The sequence below is a fragment of the Saccopteryx leptura genome, chromosome 12 (assembly GCF_036850995.1).
Source record: "Saccopteryx leptura isolate mSacLep1 chromosome 12, mSacLep1_pri_phased_curated, whole genome shotgun sequence".
In the NCBI taxonomy this organism is placed as follows: domain Eukaryota; kingdom Metazoa; phylum Chordata; class Mammalia; order Chiroptera; family Emballonuridae; genus Saccopteryx; species Saccopteryx leptura.
Genome location: NC_089514.1, coordinates 45,094,668 through 45,118,841, shown reverse-complemented (window position 1 = coordinate 45,118,841; position 24,174 = coordinate 45,094,668). Strand labels below are relative to the sequence as shown.

General features: G+C 36.8%; 1 protein-coding gene across 3 annotated transcripts in view; it reads right to left on the bottom strand.

The window, feature by feature from the left end:
- The window catches only part of PTPN12 (protein tyrosine phosphatase non-receptor type 12), a 115,443-nt gene that overhangs the window by 56,768 nt on the left and 34,501 nt on the right, over window positions 1–24,174 (bottom strand). For all 3 annotated transcript variants that reach the window (XM_066354456.1, XM_066354455.1, XM_066354454.1), the window contains exon 2: window positions 3,095–3,203. In XM_066354456.1, coding sequence (XP_066210553.1) covers window positions 3,095–3,203 — 109 coding nt within the window. The remainder of the gene's footprint in view (window positions 1–3,094; window positions 3,204–24,174) is intronic.

Genomic DNA, 24,174 nt, shown 5'->3' with positions numbered 1-24,174 from the left:
GTGTAAAAGTGGACCAGTGCAATTCAAACCCATACTGTTCAAGAGTCGAGTATACTTAAAAAAAAAAAATACAAACCTTGCAGGCACTAAAAATCATAAAACACTGCTGAGAGAAATTAAAATCTAAATAAATGAAGAGAGGCATTCCATGTTCATAGATTGAAAGAGTCAATAAGATGATAATTCTTCCCAAACTGACCTATAAATTCTTACTAGGATTTATGCAGTAATTGACAAGCTAGTTCTACAATTCATATTGAGATGCAAAGGACCCAAAAGAACCAAACTAATTTTAAAAAATAAGAGCACAGTTGAAGAACTTACACTTCTTGTTTAAACTTCACTATATACTTCTACAGTAATCAAGACAGCATGATACTGGCTGAAGAATAGGTTGATGGAATACAATTTAATGTACAGGCCAAATGATTTCCAACAAAGGTATCAAAGCAATTCAATGTAGAAAGAATAAATAGTCTTCTTAGCAAATAATGCTCGAACAATCCCACATGTACAAAGATTATTTCAGACTCTAACTTCATACCATATTAGGAAAAAATATTATTACAAATCATATATATGGGGGAAAAAATACCTTGTATCTAGGATATATAAAGAACTTTTACAACTCTATAGTATTAAAAAAATCAGATTTTAAAAAAGTAGAATGATTCCAAGACACTCTCACCAAAAAAGATATACAAGTGCCTAAAAGAACATTAAAAGATGCTCAACATCATAAGTCACCATGGAAAAGCAAATCAGAACCATAATGAGATACGTCTACAAATCTACCACTAAAATAACTATCATCTTAAGACAGTAATAAGCATTAGCGGGAATGTGGAGAAACTAGAACCCTCACATTCCATTAGTAGGAAAATAAAGTGGTACAAAGCTACTTTGAAAATCAATTATTAGTTTTTTAAACAATTAAACATAAGCTCCCATGGACCCAGGAATTCCACTCCTGAGTATTTATCCAAGAGAAATAAAACCGTATGTCCACATAAAAATTTGTATGGCAATGTTTGTAACAGCATTATTCATAATGGTCTTCAACTGGTAAATGGATAAATAATAAGTGATATAACCATACAATGGAATATTACTGAACAATAATGGGGAATAAACTACTGTACTAATACGTTACAACGTGGATTAAAAATCATGCTATGTGAAAAAAGCCAGACACAAACGACTACAAATTGCATACTTATATGAAATTTCCAGAAGAAAAATCTATCGAGACATAAAGCAGAGCAGTGTTTGTCTGGGGCTGAAGATTGCAAATTGGCATCAATGATCTTTTTGGGGTGATGGAAATATTTCAAACTGTATTGTGTTGCTGGCTGCACAACTCTATAAACTTAGTAAAAATCATGGGATTTGTACACTTACAATAGGTAATTTTTATGGTGGGTACACATTATACCTCAATAGAGCTGCTTAAAAAAATACTGTATCTGCAATTACTGGAGATATTAAACATGCAAAAGGAATTGACAACATTCTTATAACAGTTAAGTAAACATGCTTCTCTAAGCAGAATTATTTTCAATATAATTTTCTAAATTAAAGGGACTAGAAATTTATTGGAACCTGACTTATCAAACACTATATCATTTAAAGGGAAACAGAAAGGTACTACCACTCTGACTGTAGCACAGTGATCAAGAGGTCCGGCTTGCTCTGGATAACCTTCATGAGGAGGCGGCTGTGGCCTCTACATTGCAGGATGTAGCAGCATCCCTGCCCTCTACCCACTAGATGCCAGTAGCAGCCTGCCTAATGCACATCAGTTCTGACAAACCAAAATGTCTCCGGAGATTATTAAATGTCACTTTAGGGGCAAAACCACCCTAGCTGAGAACTGAAGTTCTGGATACAAACTGCCTGGGTTTAAATTCTCATCCACTCTGTTAGCTGTGTGATAAGTTACTTAACCTCCCTGTCTCAGTTTCTCATCTGCAAAGTGGCATATTATAGTATTTACCTTATAATTTTGTTGTGATGACTATGACAAATAATCTACTTACTACAAAAACTGGCAAAATAAAAAATCAGGGCTTTTATTTTTCAGAGGGCCAATTTAAGAACACACTACTGACATTCCCTCTCTCTTATTTAAAATTATAAAGCCTGCTATTCTATTCTCAGCTTTCTGTATGCTGCTCATTCCTACTATATTATTCTCAACATAGCACTAATCAGCATTTGACAGACCACACATTATTTGTATTCAATATCTGGTGCCTTGACTAGAACGTAAGCTTCATAAGGGCAGGAGGTTTTCACACTTTATTTTCTGCAGTATCTCAAGATCACAGGATACAATCAAAATATTTTGTAAAATCAATGAATGAAACACACATATAAAAACAGAAATCTGGAGTTGTTTAAGCTTCATTTCCCTGGATGACAGAAAAAGGTAGAGAAACTATCTTTTTAAGAGTATGTGTATTAATTCCTGCTTAATAGACCTGTCCAGAAGATACCCATACCACCCACTATTCTGAGGTGGATTAGAAGCAAAGTGGAGTGTAGATTCTAAAAAAGTATGCTGTTTAAGAATATAGTCATATTATTATTATTAGAATATAATGCTATTAGTACATATAATGCACTCTCAGATATTAAGATTGCTGAGAACAACAGATACACAGGCATGAGTTATTGTTCCTTTTTTCATGCATAACTAATCAATAAAGGTTCTAACTGTGAACAGACAATAAATAAAAGTATTTTAGCATTTTACAAAATTTATTCAGTTTTATTGAATTATCTGTCTATATTATATTTTAATAAAATAACTGAATAAGGAATCCACAAAAATAGTCCTTATTTGGGTTTTTCAGTATTTAAAACTAAATATCAGAGTAACTGTGATGCTTAAAAAAGTTAAACAATAAAAAACAACAAAAACTAGCAGAAGGAAAATAAGAAGCACAATTAGAAATTATCTTGTAGTGTACATAGAAAGAGGGCAATTACTACCTCTTTAACAATCAAACTCATTAGAAAGACAAGAGCTAACGCAGAATACAAACTGCTAATTAGCATTCCCCTTTCATGAGGGGCATTTCAGACTTACATGGCAGTATGTCCTTATATCTATTCTTTTTAACATTTTCTTCTTTTTCTCCAGTGGCTGTGGGATAAATCTTTTCTGTCCTATATTTGGTAGACAATCTTCTTAATCGCTTAAAATACAAAAAAGAAGACAATTCAAGTTTAGAAAAATATTAATATTTTCAAAATTTTAATGATTCACAAATTGCTCTTCGTTGAATTTTGTTAACCCCAGTTCCTCCCAACTCATTTTCCTGAGCTCATACACAGTATCTACCTACCCTTTAATAATTAATCCCAAGGATGATTTATTTTTATTAAATGTAAACATAAGATTAATATTCCAAGTAGCAGTGAAATAAAATTAGAAAATTTTATTTAAATAAATTATTAATAAGCTGAGTCAGAATATTTTACTCAGTCCCTACTGTACTCAAGTATCTTTTGAGTTTTAATGATGGGTCCCAAAACCCAAGTTTTAAAAGATTATCTACAATTTTCTTTATTCTGTCTTAAACTTTGAGCACCCATGATGTGCCAGGCTCCTTCTAAAGCATAAGCTAATAATTACTTATAAGACACCGAAAAACAAAGTTCTTTCACATACTGGATTGGAAACGCTCAACAAAGACCAATTCTGCTTATTCACTGCATTACAGAAGTGGTTTGTGAGTTAGTGACAAATTCTTACCACATATGGCAGTAGGGATGTTCTTTGGGCTGGAATATTTCTGCATGTCAGTAATACACTTCCTGCTTTCAGAAGCACTGAAAGTGAGCATTGTGAATTGTTTAAATTCACTACTCAACTACACTGCTGAAATTTAATTTCAAAAGAGTCTACTACATCTTCCAGGCTTAAAGACATATTGAAGGCATTCTGGTTTTACTGTTCAACAAATTATTAAATACAAATGAAATGAAAAAGAAATCCAGTAACACTGAACTTTTTCACCATTCTGTTTTTGCTGTGTGATACTTATATTTAAATAACTAAGAGTACTCTGTCTATAAAATCACAGATAGAACTGTAATTCAAATTTTCTTAACTCATCCTTATTATGATATACTTAACATCCTTTGAAATAATCTTAAAAATAGGCACATATATAGAATACTGAGTTTTTTGGTTTTCTTTGAAAAACTAATAAACTTTATCACCACAATTTTAGAGCCCTAAACCAATACACACTTTTTTTTTTTTTTTTTTTTTTTTGGTATTTTTCTGAAGCTGGAAACAGGGAGAGACAGTCAGACAGACTCCCGCATGCGCCTGACCGGGATCCACCCGGCACGCCCACCAGTGGGCGATGCTCTGCCCCTCCGGGGCGTCGCTCTGTTGCGACCAGAGCCACTCCAGCGCCTGGGGCAGAGGCCAAGGAGCCATCCCCAGGGCCTGGGCCATATTTGCTCCAATGGAGCCTCGCCTGCTGCGGGAGGGGAAGAGAGAGACAGAGAGGAAGGAGAGGGGGAGGGGTGGAGAAGCAAATAGGCGCTTCTCCTGTGTGCCCTGGCCGGGAATCGAACCCGGGACTTCTGCACGCCCGGCCGACGCTCTACCACTGAGCCAACCGGCCAGGGCCCAATACACACTTTTTTAAGATGAAAAGACTTAGTAGTAGAATCTTGTTCTGCACTGGCACAGTACCGTAAAGTAAAATTCCCCACCTTTACTATATTACTTCCTGTGGTAAGGTTCTCAAATTGTATTAGGGGGAAAATTGTATTTAAAAGTAAATGGACTGTTGGTGAGGATATGGGAGAACGAGAACTTCATTCAGTGATGGTAGAAAAGAACATTTTAATACGACCACTAAGGAAGGTAATTTGCAATTACAAATAAACAACCCCTTAACCTGGGAGCTGTATTTCTATAAATTTGTTCTCTAGATAAATTGCACACACACAAAATGACATATGCATAAAAAAGTTACTTTTTGAAGCCTTACTTATAAAGAACAAAAAAGTGCAAACAAAAGTCTGTTAATAGCTAAAAAGACTTGTTTCATTCGTATAATCAAATATGACAGAGTTGAAAGCCAATGAGGAAGCTCTTTATACAAAATGATATGAAAATACATCCAAACACATATTAAGTGTAAAATGCAGAGAACACAGTAGTGTATATGTTAAAAATATTTATTTGTATTTGCTTGTACATGTGCATAAAATATCTCTGAAAAGAAATTATCAACAAAGATTACTATCTGTAGGAAAGAGAAATTAGCTAGAAATGGATGGGAAACATTAATGTATTTCCTTTCATGACTTTTGTGTATTGCCTATTCAAAAACTTAAATATTAAGAAGATTTTCATTTTCAGATTATTTATACTATCTTAAATGTATTACAAGACAGTGTATGTGAATGTGACTTCAAAAGGAGAGCAATCTGAACAGTTGCAGAAACACAGGAGGAAAGTAACTTAAGTAACCATTGATGAAAAAAATATATACTTCAAAGAAAAAGGGAAGAAGAAATAATTTAATAATAAATTGTGGCTGCACCTCAGGAATACCTGCTGCAATCGCTCCAAGCATTTCTTCTTTTACATGACAAATTATGTTTACTGAGAAATAAGCAAGCTATGTGAAATGACTTTCATAGCTTATATAATGAACCTTAAGAACACTTTTACATACAAGTATGTAACCTGAGTATAAATTTTTATATATTCAGTTTTATTAAAGTCTACCACAGAATAGAATACTACAGTCAAGCTTCTGATGAAGAATGTTCTATTTAAAATAAGTTTATCTACAATGCACTTAGAAATTTTCATACCCATCAGAGATACTAATCTCTGATACAGTATAAATAAAATAAAGGTAGTCCATTAAACATAATATTGTACAGAAAAATAAATAAATTCTATACAACTATAAATACACTGCTCACAAAAATGAGGGGATATTTCATAGCTTCGTATTCATTTTGAAATACCCTGTAATTTTTGTGAGCAATATATATTATTGTAAAACCATATACTCAAGTAGGGACTTATTTCTTTCCTTTTATTTACTTTTTTGTTTATTCTATGGATTTGAGAGAGAGAGAGAGAAAGAGAGAGAGGAAGAGATAGTGAGAGAGAGAAAGAAATAGGAACATTGATGGCTTCCTATATGTGCCCTGACCAGGAATCAAACCAGCAACCTCTGCACTTAGGATTATGCTCTAACCAACTGAACTATCTATCCAGCCAGGTCCTGGACTTACTTCTTAACAATAACAAAGCCAGCTTTACAGTGAGCTCCTCAAGTTAACTGGGCCTGACACTTGCTAGCTGTAGGACATTGACCATATTTAACCCTTTGAGTAGTGAGGTTTTTTTCATGCTTGCTGACCCCTGGGAGTGAGTTTGTTTCAAAAAATGAAATTAGTTCCAGTTACAGTTTTATTAACTTAAAATGTTTGTTTGATAACCAATTTATTGAAACAAGAAGTACATTCGCCTTTTTTTAATGTTGCCTTACAAATATACGATCGTGCTCTGGTCAGGAGGCACGAGGACGTACATGAACATTCGTACTACTCAAAGGGTTAACCTGTCTCACCCTAATATGAGGATAATAAACAGCCTGGCACACACAAAAATGGGCTCAATAAATGTTAATCATATTACCGAGTCAATTACTGAAGTTCTTTAAATGTTATTTATTTCAACAGATTTTTTTTTTCTTTAAAATCTTTACTATCGGCCTTGGCCGGTTGGCTCAGTGGTAGAGCGTTGGCCTGGCGTGCGGAAGTCCCGGGTTCGATACCCGGCCAGGGCACACAGAAACACCCATTTGCTTCTCCACCCCTCCCCCTCTCCTTCTTCTCTGTCTCTCTCTTCCCCTCCCGCAGCCAAGGCTCCATTGGAGCAAAGATGGCCTGGGCACTGAGGATGACTCCTTGGCCTCTGCCCCAGCCACTAGAGTGGCTCTGGTCGTGACAGAGCGACAGCCCGGATGGGCAGAGTATCCCCCCTGGTGGGCGTGCCGGGTGGATCCCGGTCGGGCGCATGCGGGAGCCTGACTGCCTCCCCATTTCCAGCTTAAGAAAAATACAAAAAATAATAATAATAAAAAAAATTAAAAAAAAAAAAGCATGCTTGTCAAAAAAAAAAAGAAGCATGCTTGTCAAATTTGAACATTTCAGAAGCATCTTGAAGACTTGTTAAAATATACATTGTAGGGTCCCAAACTTAAAGAGTTTCTGATCCAGTAGGTCTGGGGTACAGCCTGAGAATTTGTACTCTTTAAATAAGTTGCTGAAAAACACTCTCAGCACCACTAGTATAAGGTTAGGATTCAAGAGGAAGGAGTATTGTGATCAGTTACATGGAGGAATGGAAGTTGATTTTCAACAATACCTTGGGTCCTCTGTTATTTTATATACATCTTGGCAGCATTAAATAATTTTGAATAAAGATTAGGGATCTTTCTTTCAGGAAGTGGAACATGGATTAGAGATGAAGGAAAAATGTAACTATTAAGTAACAAAATAAAGAACAGAAGAGGAGATCATGGGTCAGCAGCAAGTGAAAGCCAAAAAGTGCACTACCTATAAACAAAAAAAATCTTACACAAAACAAAAGGTTTTGAGATTAGACTCTAGATAAACTAGGAGGTACAGTAAATAGGAAAACCAATATTCTTTTCTAAATCTCTTTCCAATCTCTTAAATAAAACATCAGCATAATATGACACTAACCAACCAAGCTATCTAGCTAGGGCTCATCTTTTTAATCCATCTTTTAAGTGTTGGCTCTTTTAGTCTCTTATCCCATTGATGCAAAAATAATCTTTCTCTTCTGAGTTCTTTTTTAGACTTTATACATACTCTGAAAACGCCATTTCCTTCTGTTTGTTTATGATATATAAAGAGAACACATCTTTCTTCCCTTACTAAACTCTAAATTCTGTGAGTACAATATTCTTGCCAGGTTAATATTTATAATGCCCTGTAACTCTAGCATATTAAATGCTTGCATGTTAAATAATTTAATCCTAGAGTAAGACTTTAATGTCAGCCTAAACAAAGGTTTTGTTCTTTTAATACCACGTCAGAATTGATGTCCAAATAGTGAGAAAGAAAAGGTAGCACCAAAGGTCATTTAACTATATAAAATGGAAAAAATCTATACAGTTGATTTCATTTTAACTTCCTGACCATTACTTTGCATGGTCAGTGTGAAGCTGTTACTAGGAAATAAACTGAGAAACATGCCATAATGTATGTACTAAGGGACCTTACTCAGAAAGTTAGTGCTATGGGCCAGAAATAGCCCTGAAATAACATTAATAAAATAATTAATTTATTGTTATATATAATTATTAATATAATCCTAAGGCAAAAAAGTATGTTAAATCATTTATTGTCCTAACTGTCTTAACTGGGCAAAACATAGCTAAATGATACATTTATATAAGCTTATACTCATCAAACCCTTTATAATGTCTGACTTTTATTTAAATTAAGCATTTTAAAAATTAAGCAAACAAAAACACCCAAACAAGCCCTTAAGAAAGACACTTTCTTTCTGTTTGACTATTCCACTTAGCATAAATACGTGGAATCTAAAGAACAAAATAAACAAACAAAATAGAAACAGACTTATATATACAAAAAACAGCCTGACAGTTGTCAGATGAGGGCTTGGGTGGCTTTCCATGAAAAAGGTGAGGGATTAAACAGTATATATTGGTAGTGGCAAAATAGTCACAGAGCTATAGATTACAGCATAAAGAATATAGTCGATGATATGATTACTATGTATGGGGCCAGTTGGGTACTTGAAGCAGCAGGAGGGACCACTCTGTAAAAGTACATGATTTCCTAACCACTTTGCTATACATCTGAAACTAATATAAAATAGTACTGAATATAAACTGTAATTGAAAAATAAAAAAATTTTTAAAAAGACATTTTCAATTCCAGCTTTAATTGTCTTGGAAAAAAGCATATAAACTCCTTAAATAATGTCATTCATATCTCAGAGTTTCTGTTCTAAAAGACAAGTATGATCATTTTAATTTTAGTCCCACACTTAAAAATCCTCCAGTGGGTCTATCACCTCCATGATAAACTACCAATTCCTTAATTTAACTATAACATATTTCGAATGCTGCCTCTCCAAGTTCTTAGCTTCTTTTTTATAGCACTGTTAGAGTTTGATGCTTCAGCCATAAAGAATTACCACTACAAGTAACACCCCACCCTTCTACATCAGCTTCATAATTTTTACTCCTGTTGATGATTCGAGCTAAAGTGTTACATATTTTTTGAAGCCTTTCTTGAACTGTCCATTCTTAACCAGTCCTCAGCCTCCAGCACTGAGTTATCACGAACAGATTGCTCTATTACCCTTTGCAAAGTTTTCAGTAATGGCCTATAAATTGGACTTTATAAACATATATTCAACAGAATGCAAGTGACATTTAAAATGGATAAATTCAAGAGTTACTTGAAACTTCTCAGACAAGTCACAGGGATATTTTCAATATAAGAATTTTTGATGCAAACAAAAATTGAGTTTAATAGTTACTGTTTTAAAGTTCCAAACAAATTATTTTCACTTTGTCTCTTAAAACACAAAAGTTTTATTCCCCTTGTTCTAAATCAATAAACTGATTCTCAAAAGCCTCAAAGTCACATGCAGTATGACTACCTTCTTTAAGGTACCCTTTGTGTGTCAAGATTTGAGTTCTTTAAAAGGATAAACTTCATTGTAAAAAAAATTAAAAAAAAAGATAAACTTCACTGTTTAAGGACCAAAGCTAATAAGAACGTGCTGTGCGTTGTTTGTTGAATCTCTCAAATAGCTACCTAATAAATTGTCCACTGGATGTATCATGGGCATCACAAACCTCCAATTAACACCACCACTCAAAAGTTACTCAAGTCTAAAAGCTAGGAATCCTAGTTGATGCCTTCCTTTACCTCCCCCCTCACCCCAGATCTCAACCATCAGCCAATTGTGTTAGCTCCACCTCTAAATGTATCTAATTCTCTTCACAGTCACCAAGACTTAGAATTTAGAACCCATTTAGATAGTGACAGGTATTAAATTTAATTGTTGGCTAGATTTTAAATCACGACAATTAAGAATACAAATGAACACAAAAAGAAATATTAGCGCTAAAATGGAAATTAAACCAACTGAAATTTTTTTTGTAGTAAGATGGGATAAATAAAATATTGGAGCTCAAGACTTCTCATGATCTGTTACTAGTCCACACAACTGCCCCAATTCCTCAATGTCAAACACTTAAAAAACAGTACGAATTTCATAAGACAATACTTTTTAGCCCTTTGAATAGTATAAATGTTGATGTACATCCTCGTGCCTCCTGACCATCCCGAGTACGATCGATTTATTTTAAAAATGTGTAAGGCAACATTTAAAAAAGGCAAATGTATGTTATTCTTGTTTCTATAAATTGGTTATCAAACAAATATGATTTTAAGTTAATAAAACTGTAACTGGAACTAATTTCATTTTTTGAAAAAAATGAAAAATAAAACAAAACTCATTCTCGGGGGTCAGCAAGCATGAAAAAAAACAATACTCAAAGGCTTAGTAAATATGAACACAATATACAAATCTAAAAACTGTACCTTAAAGTAAAATAAAAATGAAAGTACTTTAAACGTAGGCATTACATTCTAGCAAAATATAGCAACAACTAACCCATAAAATAGTACTGCTTTTGTTATTGCTCTGAAAAAGTTCTGAGTCAATTACTGAAGAACCCATCTAGAATTTTAAAAGGTAGGGGGTTTGGCACATAGTTGGCATTTAATAACTGTAAATACAAAAATTCGTCCGGTTTGATACTGGAAATATTTAATTGTCCTAAATCACAAAAGCCGTTCAGTCTAATACTAAGTTAACCCTACCATACTAGCTGTATAATTATTAAACCAAAATAAATTTTGTTTAAAACCCAAATACAGGCCCTGGCCGGATGGCTCAGTGGTAGAGCGTCGGCCTGGCGTGCAGGAGTCCCGGGTTTGATTCCCGGCCAGGGCACACAGGAGAAGCGCCCATTTGCTTCTCCACCCCTCCCCCTCTCCTTCCTCTCTGTCTCTCTCTTCCCCTCCCGCAGCCAAGGCTCCACTGGAGCAAAGTTGGCCCTGGTGCTGAGGATGGCTCTATGGCCTCTGCCTCAGGCGCTAGAATGCCTCTGGTTGCAACAGAGCAACGACCCAGGTGGGCATGCCCGGTGGATCCCGGTGGGGCGCATGCGGGAGTCTGTCTGACTGCCTCCCCGTTTCCAACTTCAGAAAAATACAAAAAATAAATAAAAAAAACAAAAAAAAAACCCCAAATACAAAATAACAGCAGCAAGTAGTAAAATCAAAGTATAATTTCCACAAAAAGCATATTATCTCTAACTGGCTGTTCTCAAATCTTTACAAACATATTTACGTATATAAATAATGCATACCTCTAGCAATGTTAAAAAGCAACTAAAACAACCAAAGGGTCTTCCAACTATGCAACTGCAACTCCCACCTTTATTTGCAAAATACAACACTTCTTTCAAAATTCATTTTATCTTTGCTCACATTTGACCTACTACTGCCATGACAGACTAACTTGTCTGCTGTTCTTTTTCAGAAATGCATATGGGTTCTCATATGAAGCTAAGTCAGGACTGATGTTAAAAGGACAGAATTTGAAGTAAACAGGGACAAATCTTACAGGTCTTTAGGTAACAAAATGATTTTATTTTTTTTTTCATGCTAATTTCAATGCTTCAGTTATTTCCTAGTAATCTGCCAAGCAAACTCCTTGCTTTCTTCTAGCTCAATACAGAAATCACCTTGCTGAAACATTTCCAGACTAATAGTGGCATCCACCACCCCCATCTTCCACTTCCTCACTTCTACCCACAGCTTTTTTTTTTTTTTTTTTTTTTTTAATTTATTTATTTTTTACAGAGACAGAGAGTGAGTCAGAGAGAGGGACAGACAGGGACAGACAGACAGGAATGGAGAGAGATGAGAAGCATCAATTGTTAGTTTTTCATTGTGCGCTGCAACACCTTAGTTGTTCATTGATTGCTTTCTCATATGTGCCTTGACTGCAGGCCTTCAGCAGACCGAGTAACCCCTTGCTGGAGCCAGCGACCTTGGGCTCAAGCTGGTGGAATTTTGCTCAAACCAGATGAGCCCGCGCTCAAGCTGGCGACCTCGGGGTCTCGAACCTGGGTCCTCTGCATCCCAGTCCAATGCTCTATCCACTGCACCACCACCTGGTCAGGCAAACTTTTTTTTTTTTTTTTTTTTAACAGAGATAGAGAGTTAGAGAGAGGGATAGACAGACAGGAACGGAGAAACGAGAAGCATCAATCATCAGTTTTTCATTGCGACACCTTAGTTGTTTATTGATTGCTTTCTCATATGCGCCTGACCGCGGGCCTTCAGCAGACGGAGTAACCCCTCGCTTGAGCCAGGGACCTTGGGTCCAAGCTGGTGAGCTTTTTTTTGCTCAAACCAGATGAGCCCGCACTCAAGCTGGCGACCTCGGGGTCTCAAACCTGGGTGTTCGGCATCCCAGCCCGATGCTCTATCCACTGTGCCACCGCCTGGTCAGGCCACAGCTTTTCAAATATACCTCTAAAACAAGATATTTCTCACATATCCCAGTGTAAATTATTATTCATATATGCACACATACCATCCCCGATAGAACGTGAATTCCCTGAAGATGCAGACCCTATCTTCTTTCTCTATATTAATACCAGCTAGTGCCACAGCAACCTGTGACAAATAGTAGCAGTCAGTAAACTGTTTACACCTTTTCAGGTAGTAATGTTCAGTTCAGGGAAAATGGTTGCAAATCAGAATTTATGAAGCGATTTTCTCTCCCCTCTTCTACTTCATCACTACTTCACAATGGGACTGCTTTGAGTCAGAGAAGCTAGGTTCAAGTCCATCAAGTACTAGCAAAGGAAATCTCAACACTGCAATTTTATAATCCTCCCTGAATGGGTGAAGCATTAGACCTTAATTTAGAGAATATTTCTAAATAAAACCTTGTACTCAAGACTTTATATTTAAGAATAAATATGGAGAAGCATAAAAAGTAAAATGAATAAGGTAATACAACAATTTTTTTCTTTTTCTTTTTGTAATACAACAATTTCACAGCAAGCTTTTTAATTTTTTTAGCAAGGGAGGGAAAAGGATAAAGATGAGAAGCATCAACTTGTACTTATGGCACTTCAGTTGTTTACTGATTGCTTTTCATATGTGCCTTGACTGGGGGACACAGGCTGAGCCAGCAACCCCTTCCTTGCTCAAGCCAGCAACTCCACAGTCAAACTGGTGACCTTGGAGATTTGAACCTGGGACCTCAGTGTCCTAGGTTGATGCTCTTTCAACTGCACCATCCCCAGTCAGAACAAAACAAATTTTAATTGCCATCACCTTATCTTTCATCCATTTCTATCTATTAACTTAAGAACTACTGGCTCTACAATTTCTAGGTCAATCCCAATATTTTGTTCCAGTATCCCCCATGCAGATTACTCAGAAATTCCAAAATCTGGGTATTAAAACTATGGCTCCTGGCTGTGCTACTCTTCATCTGGTTTTGTGTCTTGATTTAAGGAAACAAGATCACTATCATCTTCTTTAGCCTTCAGTCTCTATTAACAAAGCAAGAATCTCAAAGTATTACAAAGCAAAAGCAATTCATCAATAATTTCGTTCCATAATATATAATATAAACATACAGTAAAACTGAGAACATTGAGTTCCAGCTTTAACATATTAAGCTGCAATTATATCAACTGTCCAACTAAAAAATAAAGACCCCCAAATTAATAGTATGCATACAGAATTCATATTTATCTTTGCAAAAACACAAATACATATATATCACAGGAAGAGTCACCTGATTTTCAACCTTTTTTGAGCCGCAGCACATTTTTTACATTTACAAAATCCTGGGGCACATCACCTACCAAAATGACACAAAATGACACTCTAACACAGTACATATTATACATATAGTTAATAATATAGTTTCTAAATGTATTTATACTCACACCTGACCATGTCTCACGGCATACTAGTGTGCCACAGCACACTGGTTGAAAAACAATGGAAGGACCTCAATACATTCATATTTACCACTATATGGAAATAAATGATCATTTGCTAGCCCAGCTGCCACAAGGCGTGGTCAACAGCTTTTAAAAAGAAACTTACATTTCCTGGTGAGCCATCAACTCCTGACCCCTCTGAAAACTTCATTCTGAAAGTACTTTTAGGAAGACACCAGCAATCTCCAAAAGGCATCTAAATCTCAAAAGCCTCAATTCATACATTTTTTAAAACACAGATGAATATTTAAATCCTTTATTAGATTCCATGAAACATCTTTCTCTTGATTCTTCTGGAACCTGCTAACAAGTCCTTTCTGGTTCTTCTTCTTCCCAGCCTCAAACGGACATGTTCTCTAGAACTGTCCTCCCCTCACTGTCTTTTAGCAAGTTTCTTCCTCCCGATTGTACCTTTAACTATTAATTTCTGAATATCCCCAAACCTCTATTTCTAGTCCTGACTTTTCAATTCCAGTTCCATATTAAAACTGCTTATTGAACACACCAAGAGCAATCCAAACCTAAACAGATAAAAATAAATTCACCTCATTTTCCCAATGCTTCTATGTCCCTTTTTATTTTCGTGACCTTCTGGCCTCCTATCCATTCAGGCTTAAAACCTGAGTGGTTTTGACTTTGCCACCTCATCTGTCCGCTTGCTTCTCCTCATATCCAACCAGTTTCAAGTTCTGGTGAGTTGCCCTCATAAACATCTCCCAAACCTGGCCCTTACTTTCTAGTCTCACTGCCTAAAAAGAAAGACAGCTGTTTAGTACAGAATCACAGATAACTTTCTTTCCTTTAATAACATTGTCTTTGAATTAAAAAAGACTAAAAAAATTCTCTGAATGAGGAAAAAGAAGAAATTTGGTGAGCACAACAGAATAATACAAATAAATTACTGTTATGTCAACGAGTACAGACAGAAGAAATGCACTTAGGTTAATTAAATCACGTATAGAAGTACCAGCTGGCATAGAGCATGCATGCCTTAAAATATGTGAAAACTGAGATAAGTATATAAAACTTAATAATAGATGGGGAATTTTAAAACTTAATTTACCTCCCAATTATACTTGACCTAAAATATATTAGTTTTAGCTGTACAAAACAGTAATTACATTTATGTACCTTACCAAGTAACCACCCTAGTAAGTCTAGTGCCCATCTGACATACTGTTATCACAATATTACAGACTGTATTCCTTAGGCACAGATGAGCTTAATTGTTCTTGAAACTAACAGATACCAAAGTGTGTTTATACACTCAAATACTGGCCAATTTTTTGTTCTTAAAGAACATTTTAATCCCTTTTTGTGTGTACCCTAAGATTTGGTGCTATAGACTGAGTAGGATACTTGAGATCACACTGCTCATTAATAGCCCCAATCCCTGTTTATAAACATAAAGCAATTGTAAATTGTATATTGCAAGTCTATTTAGATTGCATTAGACAAAATAAATCATGGGCCAAATTCTGGAATGGTAAGTTGTCACTGATGTTCTCTCTGATCCTTCCATTATAAATTTAGACAGAGATCACATTTAAGTCTCAACTGTTATATATCCAAAAGCTTGAACGTTACCTGGCAAACCAGACTAATTTTATAGGCTATATTTTTGTACCTTCCCATTCCAAATTCCAAGTCTAGTAACACATTAAGGTATTACTATTAAGAGATATGTTGTGCCCATTTTTTCCATTAATACATAAAAATGCTGTTTAACATAAGCAATTTATGATTTTAAGATATAAAAAACTGGGCTGACCAGGCGGTGGCACAGTGGATAGAGCATGGGACTGGGACGCAGAGGACCTGGTTTGAAACCCCGAGGTCGCTGGCTTGAGCAAGGGGTCACTCGTTCTGCTGTAGCCCCCTGATCAAAGCATATATGAGAAAGCAACCAATGAACAACTAAGGAGCTGCAATGAAGAATTGATGCTTCTCATCTATCTTTCCTGCCAGTCTGTCCCTATCTGTTCCTCTCTCTGTCTGTCATAAATAAAATAAAAAATTTATATATATAATATATATTAATAATAAATAAAATTGGCCCTGGCTGGTTGGCTCAGCGGTAGAGCGTTGGCCCCGAGTGTGGAAGTCTCAGGTTCAATTCCTGGTCAGGGCACAGAGGAGAAGTGACCATCTGCTTCTGCACCCCCTCCCCCTTGTCCCCTCTCACAGCATGGCTCGAATAGTTACAGCAAGTTGGCCTCATGCGCTGAGAATGACTCCATGGTCTCGCCTCAGACATGAAAATAGCTCAGTTGCAAGTAGTGGAACAGCGGCCTGCCAGGTAGATCCTGGTCAGAGCGCATGCAGGAGTCTGTCTCTCTGCCTCCTCATTTCTCACTTAAAAAAAAAATTAAGGTTAATAAAGAATATTCTTTAACACAGCATTACCACTTTTCAAAAAGAAAGAAACCCCAAGCAGAGATAAAAATCAGATTAGGTTGCCAAATTTTTGTTTTTAGAATGAAGTTGTAAATTCTTAACAGAAACGAAATTTGGCAATTCCTCAAAAGGTTAAATACAGACCTACCATATGACCTAGCATTTCTACTCTTAGATATATATACTTCAGAGAACTGAAAAAATTTAGCCATACAAAAACCTGTACACAAATGTTCATAGCAGCACTACTCATAAGAGCCAAAAAAGCAGAAACAACTTAAAGGTCCATCAATTGATCAGAGTGAATAAACAAAATGTGGTATACTTATACAATGGAATATTATTTAGGCATAAAACAGAATGAAGTACTAGTACATGCTCAACAGGTAAATCTTGAAAACATCATGCTAAGTGAAAGGAGTCAAACACAAAAAGCACACATTGTACGATTTCATGATACAGAATACCAAACAGGAAAATCCGGAGACAAAAAGTGGTTTTGAGGGTGTTGGAGAGAGGGGTAAATGAGGTGACTCGTAATGGATATGGGGTTTCTTTTGGAGATGAAGATGTTCTGAATTAGTAATGAGAGACGCTCAACTCTGTCACATTCTAAAAACCAATAAAATGAATATTTTAAAGAGGTGAATATTATGGAATGGGAATCTCAAATATGAGTTTATCTCAACAAAGCTGTTAGAAACCTCTTAGTAAGATGTTAGTAGATATTGTTAATAGTATTCATTGACAACTTCAGAGCAAGCTGACCAAGGCACATTCAGTTTCCCCACTCTGTAATACGGAATATCCATCCAGATCCAATTATTATTCAGCTTGTTCCTTATGCAGGTCCTCTCACAGGGCCAAACAGCAACAAAAATGAAGAATCTGATCTACATAGGAATAACATGAGCAAGTTACAAATGAACAATTAGATCTATTAGAAACTTTGGCCAGTGAACTTTTTCAGGAAAGAACAGATAAGCACGATGAATAGGATAAAAGTACGCAGTTTTTAACATGAGTTGATGCCCACACCACAGTAATAAAACTAGACAACTAATTTGGAAGACTAGATATTTAGAGGAAGATAAGCCTGACCAGACAGTGGTGCAATGGATAGAGTGTCAACCTGGAATGTTAAGGACCCAGGTTCAAAACCCCATGGGTGCTGGCTTGAGCAAGGGGTCACTTGGTCTGCTGAAGCCCCCCTCCCCCCGCCCCGGTCAACGCACATATGAGAAAGCAATCATTGAACAACTAAGATGCCACAACAAAGAATTGATGCTTCTTATCTCTCTCCCTTCCTGTCTGTCCCTCTCTCTGTGGCTCTCTCTTGCAAAAATAAATAAATAAGAAGAAGAAGAAGAGGAGGAGAAAGATATAACAGGCAGAAAATGCAAGGAGGGGGTGAGGAGGAATAATTGCCATCTAATATTAGGGTTACAGTTTAAGTTCTATAACTTATATAATTCTAACCTTAGGAACAGGAAGACTGAAAATAAAAGAATTAAACTCAAACCTGGGTAGCTAATCAAGTATGTGTTCTTCAAATTTTATATTTCTCTGGAGAAATGAATTGGAGGTTATCTTTGATACCAAAATTTCAGATTCCTTGAAAAAAACAACAACTGTATTTTAACTTTGTTTTAGACTTGGTCCTGAAAGGCTAAACCACACTACTACAAAGATATGTGCACCCCAAATGACCAAGAACAGGATTTTGTCTTCAAATATCTCTTTGTAATAATAAGCAGTGCTCCTCTTTCTTACAACATGTAAAATCAAACAAACAAAAAGTCCAAACCTCAATCATAATAAAAAACTAGTGCCTACCTATATACAATTATCAGGATCTCCACAATATTTTATACTAATACAAATTTATGATATAGAATACACAACTAAAACTAATATATACCGTATTTTTTGCTCCATATTTTTTGCTTATGGTCCCTGACCATAAGACGCACCTAGAGTTTTTTCTTTTTTTTTTTTTCTTTTTGCATTTTTCTGAAGCTGGAAACAGGGAGAGACAGTCAGACAGACTCCCGCATGCGCCCGACCGGGATCCACCCGGCACACCCACCAGGGGCGACGCTCTGCCCACCAGGGGGCGATGCTCTGCCCATCCTGGGCGTCGCCATGTTGCGACCAGAGCCACTCTAGCGCCTGGGGCAGAGGCCACAGAGCCATCCCCAGCGCCCGGGCCATCTTTGCTCCAATGGAGCCTTGTCTGCGGGAGGGGAAGAGAGAGACAGAGAGGAAGGCGCGGCGGAGGGGTGGAGAAGCAAATGGGCGCTTCTCCTGTGTGCCCTGGCCGGGAATCGAACCCGGGTCCTCCGCGCACCTAGAGTTTTAAGGAAGAAAATAAGAAAAAAAATATTCTGAACCAAATGGTGTGTTAAAATATTTAATAAAATATACCACAATATTTCAATAATGTAAACTCAACAGCAGTATTAACAACCATTAGCACTGTTATTAACAAATGCAAAGAGACTTTAATGTTCAGATACTCTTCTAGTGGTCCGGGAATCCGCAGCAGATAAAAAAATAAACATTCACTCCATAATGCAGGGTATCTCCCCCTCCGTTTTGAAGGAAAAGAGTGAGTATTAAGGAGCAAAAAATACAGTAAATATAATCTAGAATGGGTTTCTAAATTATTTTTTAAAAGATATTTAAAAACCCATCAACTAAAATAAGCCAAGATTTTAAATAAAAGATGTGATATTTTGACAACTTTCAATAATACTAATATTTCCTCCAGCAGAAATTTTACTGAAATACACAGAAGGTATGTCAATCTGTATAGCAATCTTGAAAGAAAAATTATAAGCAAATGAAACTTCAGCTGACTATAAGAACTATTAATTAAAATGGAATTATGGCCCTGGCCAGTTTGCTCAGTTGTGAGCATCAGCCCTGCGTGTGGATCTCCCAAATTCAATTCCTGCCAGGGCACACAGAAAGAGCACTCATCTGCTTTTCCATCCTTAACCCTCTCCTTTCTCTCTATCTCTCTCTTCCCATCCCGCAGCCAAGGCTCCACTGGAGTAAAGTTGGCCCTGGTGCTTAGCATGGCTCCATGGCCCCTGCCTCAGGTATTAGAATGGCTCAGGTTGCAGCGGAGCAAATGCCCCAGAGGGGCTGAGCATCGCCTCCTGGTGGGCATATCGGATGGATCCCAGTTGGGTGCATGTGGGAGTCTGTCTCTCTGCCTCCTGAGTTCTCACTTCAAAAAAATACAAAAATACAAAAATACAAAAAAAAAAAAAAAAAGGAATTATGAAGCCACTTCAACTATCCTGTATGAACATTTTACCTTGAAAATGAATCACAGCCTGACTAGGCAGTGGTGCAGTGGATGGAGCATCGAACTGGGATGCACAAGACCCAGGTTCGAAGCCCCAAGGTCGCCAGTTTGAGTGTGGGACCATAGACATGACCCCAAGGTCACTGGCTTGAGCCCAAAGGTTGGTGGCTTGAAGCCCAAGGTCGCTGGCATGACCCCAAGGTTGCTGGCTTAAGGGGTCACTCAATCTGCTGGAGCCCCCCCAGTCAAGGCACATATAAGCAAGCAATCAATGAACAACTAAAGGAGCTGCAATGAAGAATTGCTGCTTCTCATCTCTCTCCATTCCTGCCTGTCTGTCCCTATTTGTCCTTCTCTCTGTCCCTGCCCCCCCCCAAAAGAAAGGGAAAAAAAGAAAATGAATCACAAATTTTGAGTGTTCAACTTTCATACACTGGGCTTCCTGTGTGTTAAAGATAGATATGTAGAAACACTTTGATATATTAATAAAGAACAATAATTCAACAACAACAAAATAATACAACTAAAAAATAGGCAAAGGACTTGAGTAGATACTTCTCCAATACACAAATGGCCAACAAGCGTACAATTAATTAGCACAGAAATCAAACCAAAACAACAAAATATCACCTGACACCCACTATAACAACTACTATAAAAACCAAACAAAGTGTTGATGAGGATGTAGAGCAGCGGTTCTCATGTAGAGGAACCGGTGGACTGTTGGAAATATTAAATGGTGCAGTCATCGTGGAAAACAGTATGTCAGTTCTTGAAAAAAATTAAAATGAAGTATCATATGATCTAGAAATTCCAATTCTGGGTACATACTGAAAGAATTAGAAAGTAAGGTATGTGTGCACTCATGTTCACTGTAACTTTATCCACAATAGCCAAGAGGTGGCAGTGATTCAAGTGCCCATTGATGGACAAATGGAAAAACAAATGTGGTTTATACATACAATGTAGTATTATTCAGTCTTAAAAAGGAGAGAAAATTTAACACATTATACAACATGGATGACTTGTGAGAATATTATACTAATAGAAATAGGCTAATCACAAGAAGCCAAATTTTGTATGATTTCACTTAAATGATTTCTACTTTCACTAGAGTAGCCAAAGTCATACAGATAGAAAGCAGAATGGTGGTGCCAGGAGCTCGGGAGAGGAAGGGAATGGAAGTTATTTAATGGATATGGAGTGTCTGTTTTGCAAGATGAAGAGTTCTAGAGATTGGCCTGTACAACAATGTGAATGTACTTAATAAAACTCAACTGTAGAACCTGACCTGTGGTGGTGCAGTGGATAAAGCGTTGACCTGGAACGCTGAAGTCGCTGGTTAGAAACCCTTGCCTGGTCAAGGCACATATGGGAGTTGAGGCTTCCTGCTCACCCCTCCTCTTACTCCTCCCCCAAAATGAATAAAAAAATAATAATGAAAACACTCACTGTACATTTATAAATTATTAAGAGGGTTTTATGTAATACGCATTTTACTACAATTAAGCATTTCTTTTAAAAAAGGAAAATAAAGCCACTGTTTGTTTACATAGAAATTAAATGTCCTATCAAGTATAGTAAGAAAAACCAGCTGGTTAGGGTAAGGGCTAGTCCAGTATTTCAGATTACCAGGCCACACATTATTCATATAATTAAGGTGACTAGGGCCTGACCTGTGGTGGCGCAGTGGGTAAAGCGTCGACCTGGAAATGCTGAGGTCGCCAGTTCGAAACCCTGGGCTTGCCTGGTCAAGGCACATATGGGAGTTGATGCTTCCAGCTCCTCCCCCCTGTCTCTCTCTTCTCTTTCTCTCTCTCCTCTCTAAAATTAATAAATAAAATAAAATAATTTAAAAAAAAGAATTAAGGTGACTAACTTTATGAGAATGAAAAGGACAAAAAAAATTGAAGAAAACAATATCGTAAATAAAAGAAACACTTTATTCATTGCAACGATACACTATAATATGATAAATGCATAATAAAAACATTTGTAATATTTTATATTGTAATTATGCTTACATGCCTATTAAGTTTTAATTGTAAGAAAAAAGTACTCATTTAGATACAAATATGTCACACCACATGCAATGGATCGACTGCATTGATAGAATACGGACACTTACTGATTAGTCCTCCAATATCAAAAAGGAGGACACATAGGAGGGCACTTTTCGAGGAAGACAGAACTTACAAAAGAAGGATTGTCCTCCCTAAAAGAGGACGACTGGTCACCTTACTGTAATATTAAATAGCTCTGGTCTACTCATGAAGAAAAATTAATTTTTAAAAAAATCTATCTGTTTGCTCACATCTGGATCCAGACATTTACAATAATAGGAAAAAGTAAGGTTAGCCTGACCTGGTGGTGGCACAGTGGATAGAGTGTCAGCCTAGGACTCCGAGGACCCAGGTTCAAAACCCTGTGGCCACCAGTTTGAGTACAGTCATGAGCTTGAGCACAGAATCATAGCCATAACCGCATGGTCAAGACACATATGAGAAGCAATCAATGAACAACTAAGGTGTTGCAACTATGAGTTGATGCTTCTCATCTCTCTCCCTTCCTGCATGTCTCTCTCTCTCTCTCAAAAATAATAAATAAATAAATAAAATAAAAGGAGCCTGACCTGTGGTGGCACAGTGGATAAAGCATCAACCTGGAATGCTAAGGTCACAGGTTTGAAACCTTGGGCTTCACGTGGTCAAGGCACCTATGGGCGTTTATGCTTCCAGCTCCTCCCTCCCTCCCTCCTTTCTCTCTTTCTCTCTCTCTCTCCCCCTCTCCCCTCTCTAAAAATGAATAAATAAAATCCTTAAATATAGGAAGCAACTATTATAAGTAGGTTCTTCCCCCTCTTTCTCATCCCTCCTTTTTCCAAAATTCAGTAAATAAAATCTAAAAAATAAGAAAAATATATATATAAATAAAAGAAAAAAGGTTTAATTACAGCCTTCATGAGGATGCCTGGTCTCACCATTTTCCCGTAACCTATCCTATATGCCAGCTCTTTTAGGCACTACAAATATAGTGGTGACTGGAACAAAAATCCCGGTCTTCATGTAGCATATGTTCCAAAGTACATGCTAGTCACATAAGTATTTTTCTTTCCTTCTATATCCATTTGTTTTTACATATTATCCTATTACTACCACCACTGCTACCACTCAAGATTACAACTCTCTGTCTGCCAGAGATAATCATTTTATATTTCTCTTTATTCCATCATAGTACTTACTGTCTTCCACGTATCATATATTCAGTAAAGCATGGCAAATCTTTTGACTTAATGGGCACTGATAACCACATTCAGAACATCACTCAGTGAATCTGTGCCCTACCAATCACATTTATATCACATTCAGTTCAATAAGTTCAGATAATATAGTTTGTATAACTGAAGAGTATGAACTTAAAATGCTGCTTAAAATTTGATCTTTGTGACTTACTATTATATTGACACATAAAATTGATAAAGCATTAATTTAATAGTTTATATAAAGTAATATTTCCTTGTCCTAAATAATGTAACTAAAGACATTTTGTTTTTGATTCATTTCTTTATTATCTACACATCATCAAAGAGACCTTTCATCTTTATCATCAGGAGAGAAATGTGCAGAATAAATGGGTCGGATAATGTACTTAAAAAAACCCATCGACATATCCTTAGACATGAGATGTGTGTGTGTGCCTATATATACATATACTCACACATAACTTAAACATAGTATTAAATTTAATGTTTTAAAATTTATGTAAGTAGTGCATGCAGATGCTAAAACATTCCAACCATATTGACAAAGTGTGTCATGAATTCCCAAGACCACCTTCAGGTTTGATGAATATGAAGACTCACAGGACTACATACAATATATAGTCACATTCACAGCTATGACCATGACAGCTGAAGGATACAAAACAAACTCAGCAAAAAGAAAGGTGCAAGAGCCTGACCAGGTGGTGGTACAGTGGATAGAGCATCAAACTGGGACGTAGAGGACCCAGGCTTGAAACCCTGGGGTCGCCAGCTTGAGCGGGAAGTCACTGGCTTGTGTGGGGTCAGACATGACCCCATGGTTGCTGGCTTGAGCCCAAAGGTCACTGGCTTTAGCAAGGGGTCATTCATTCTACTGTAGTTCCCCCCCCCCCCCATCAAGGCACATATGAGAAAGCAGTCAATGAACATCTAAAGGAGCTGTAATGAAGAATTGATGCTTATCTCTCTCCCTTCCTGTCTGTCTCTATCTCTGTCTCTGTCACAAAGAAAGAGAGAGAGAG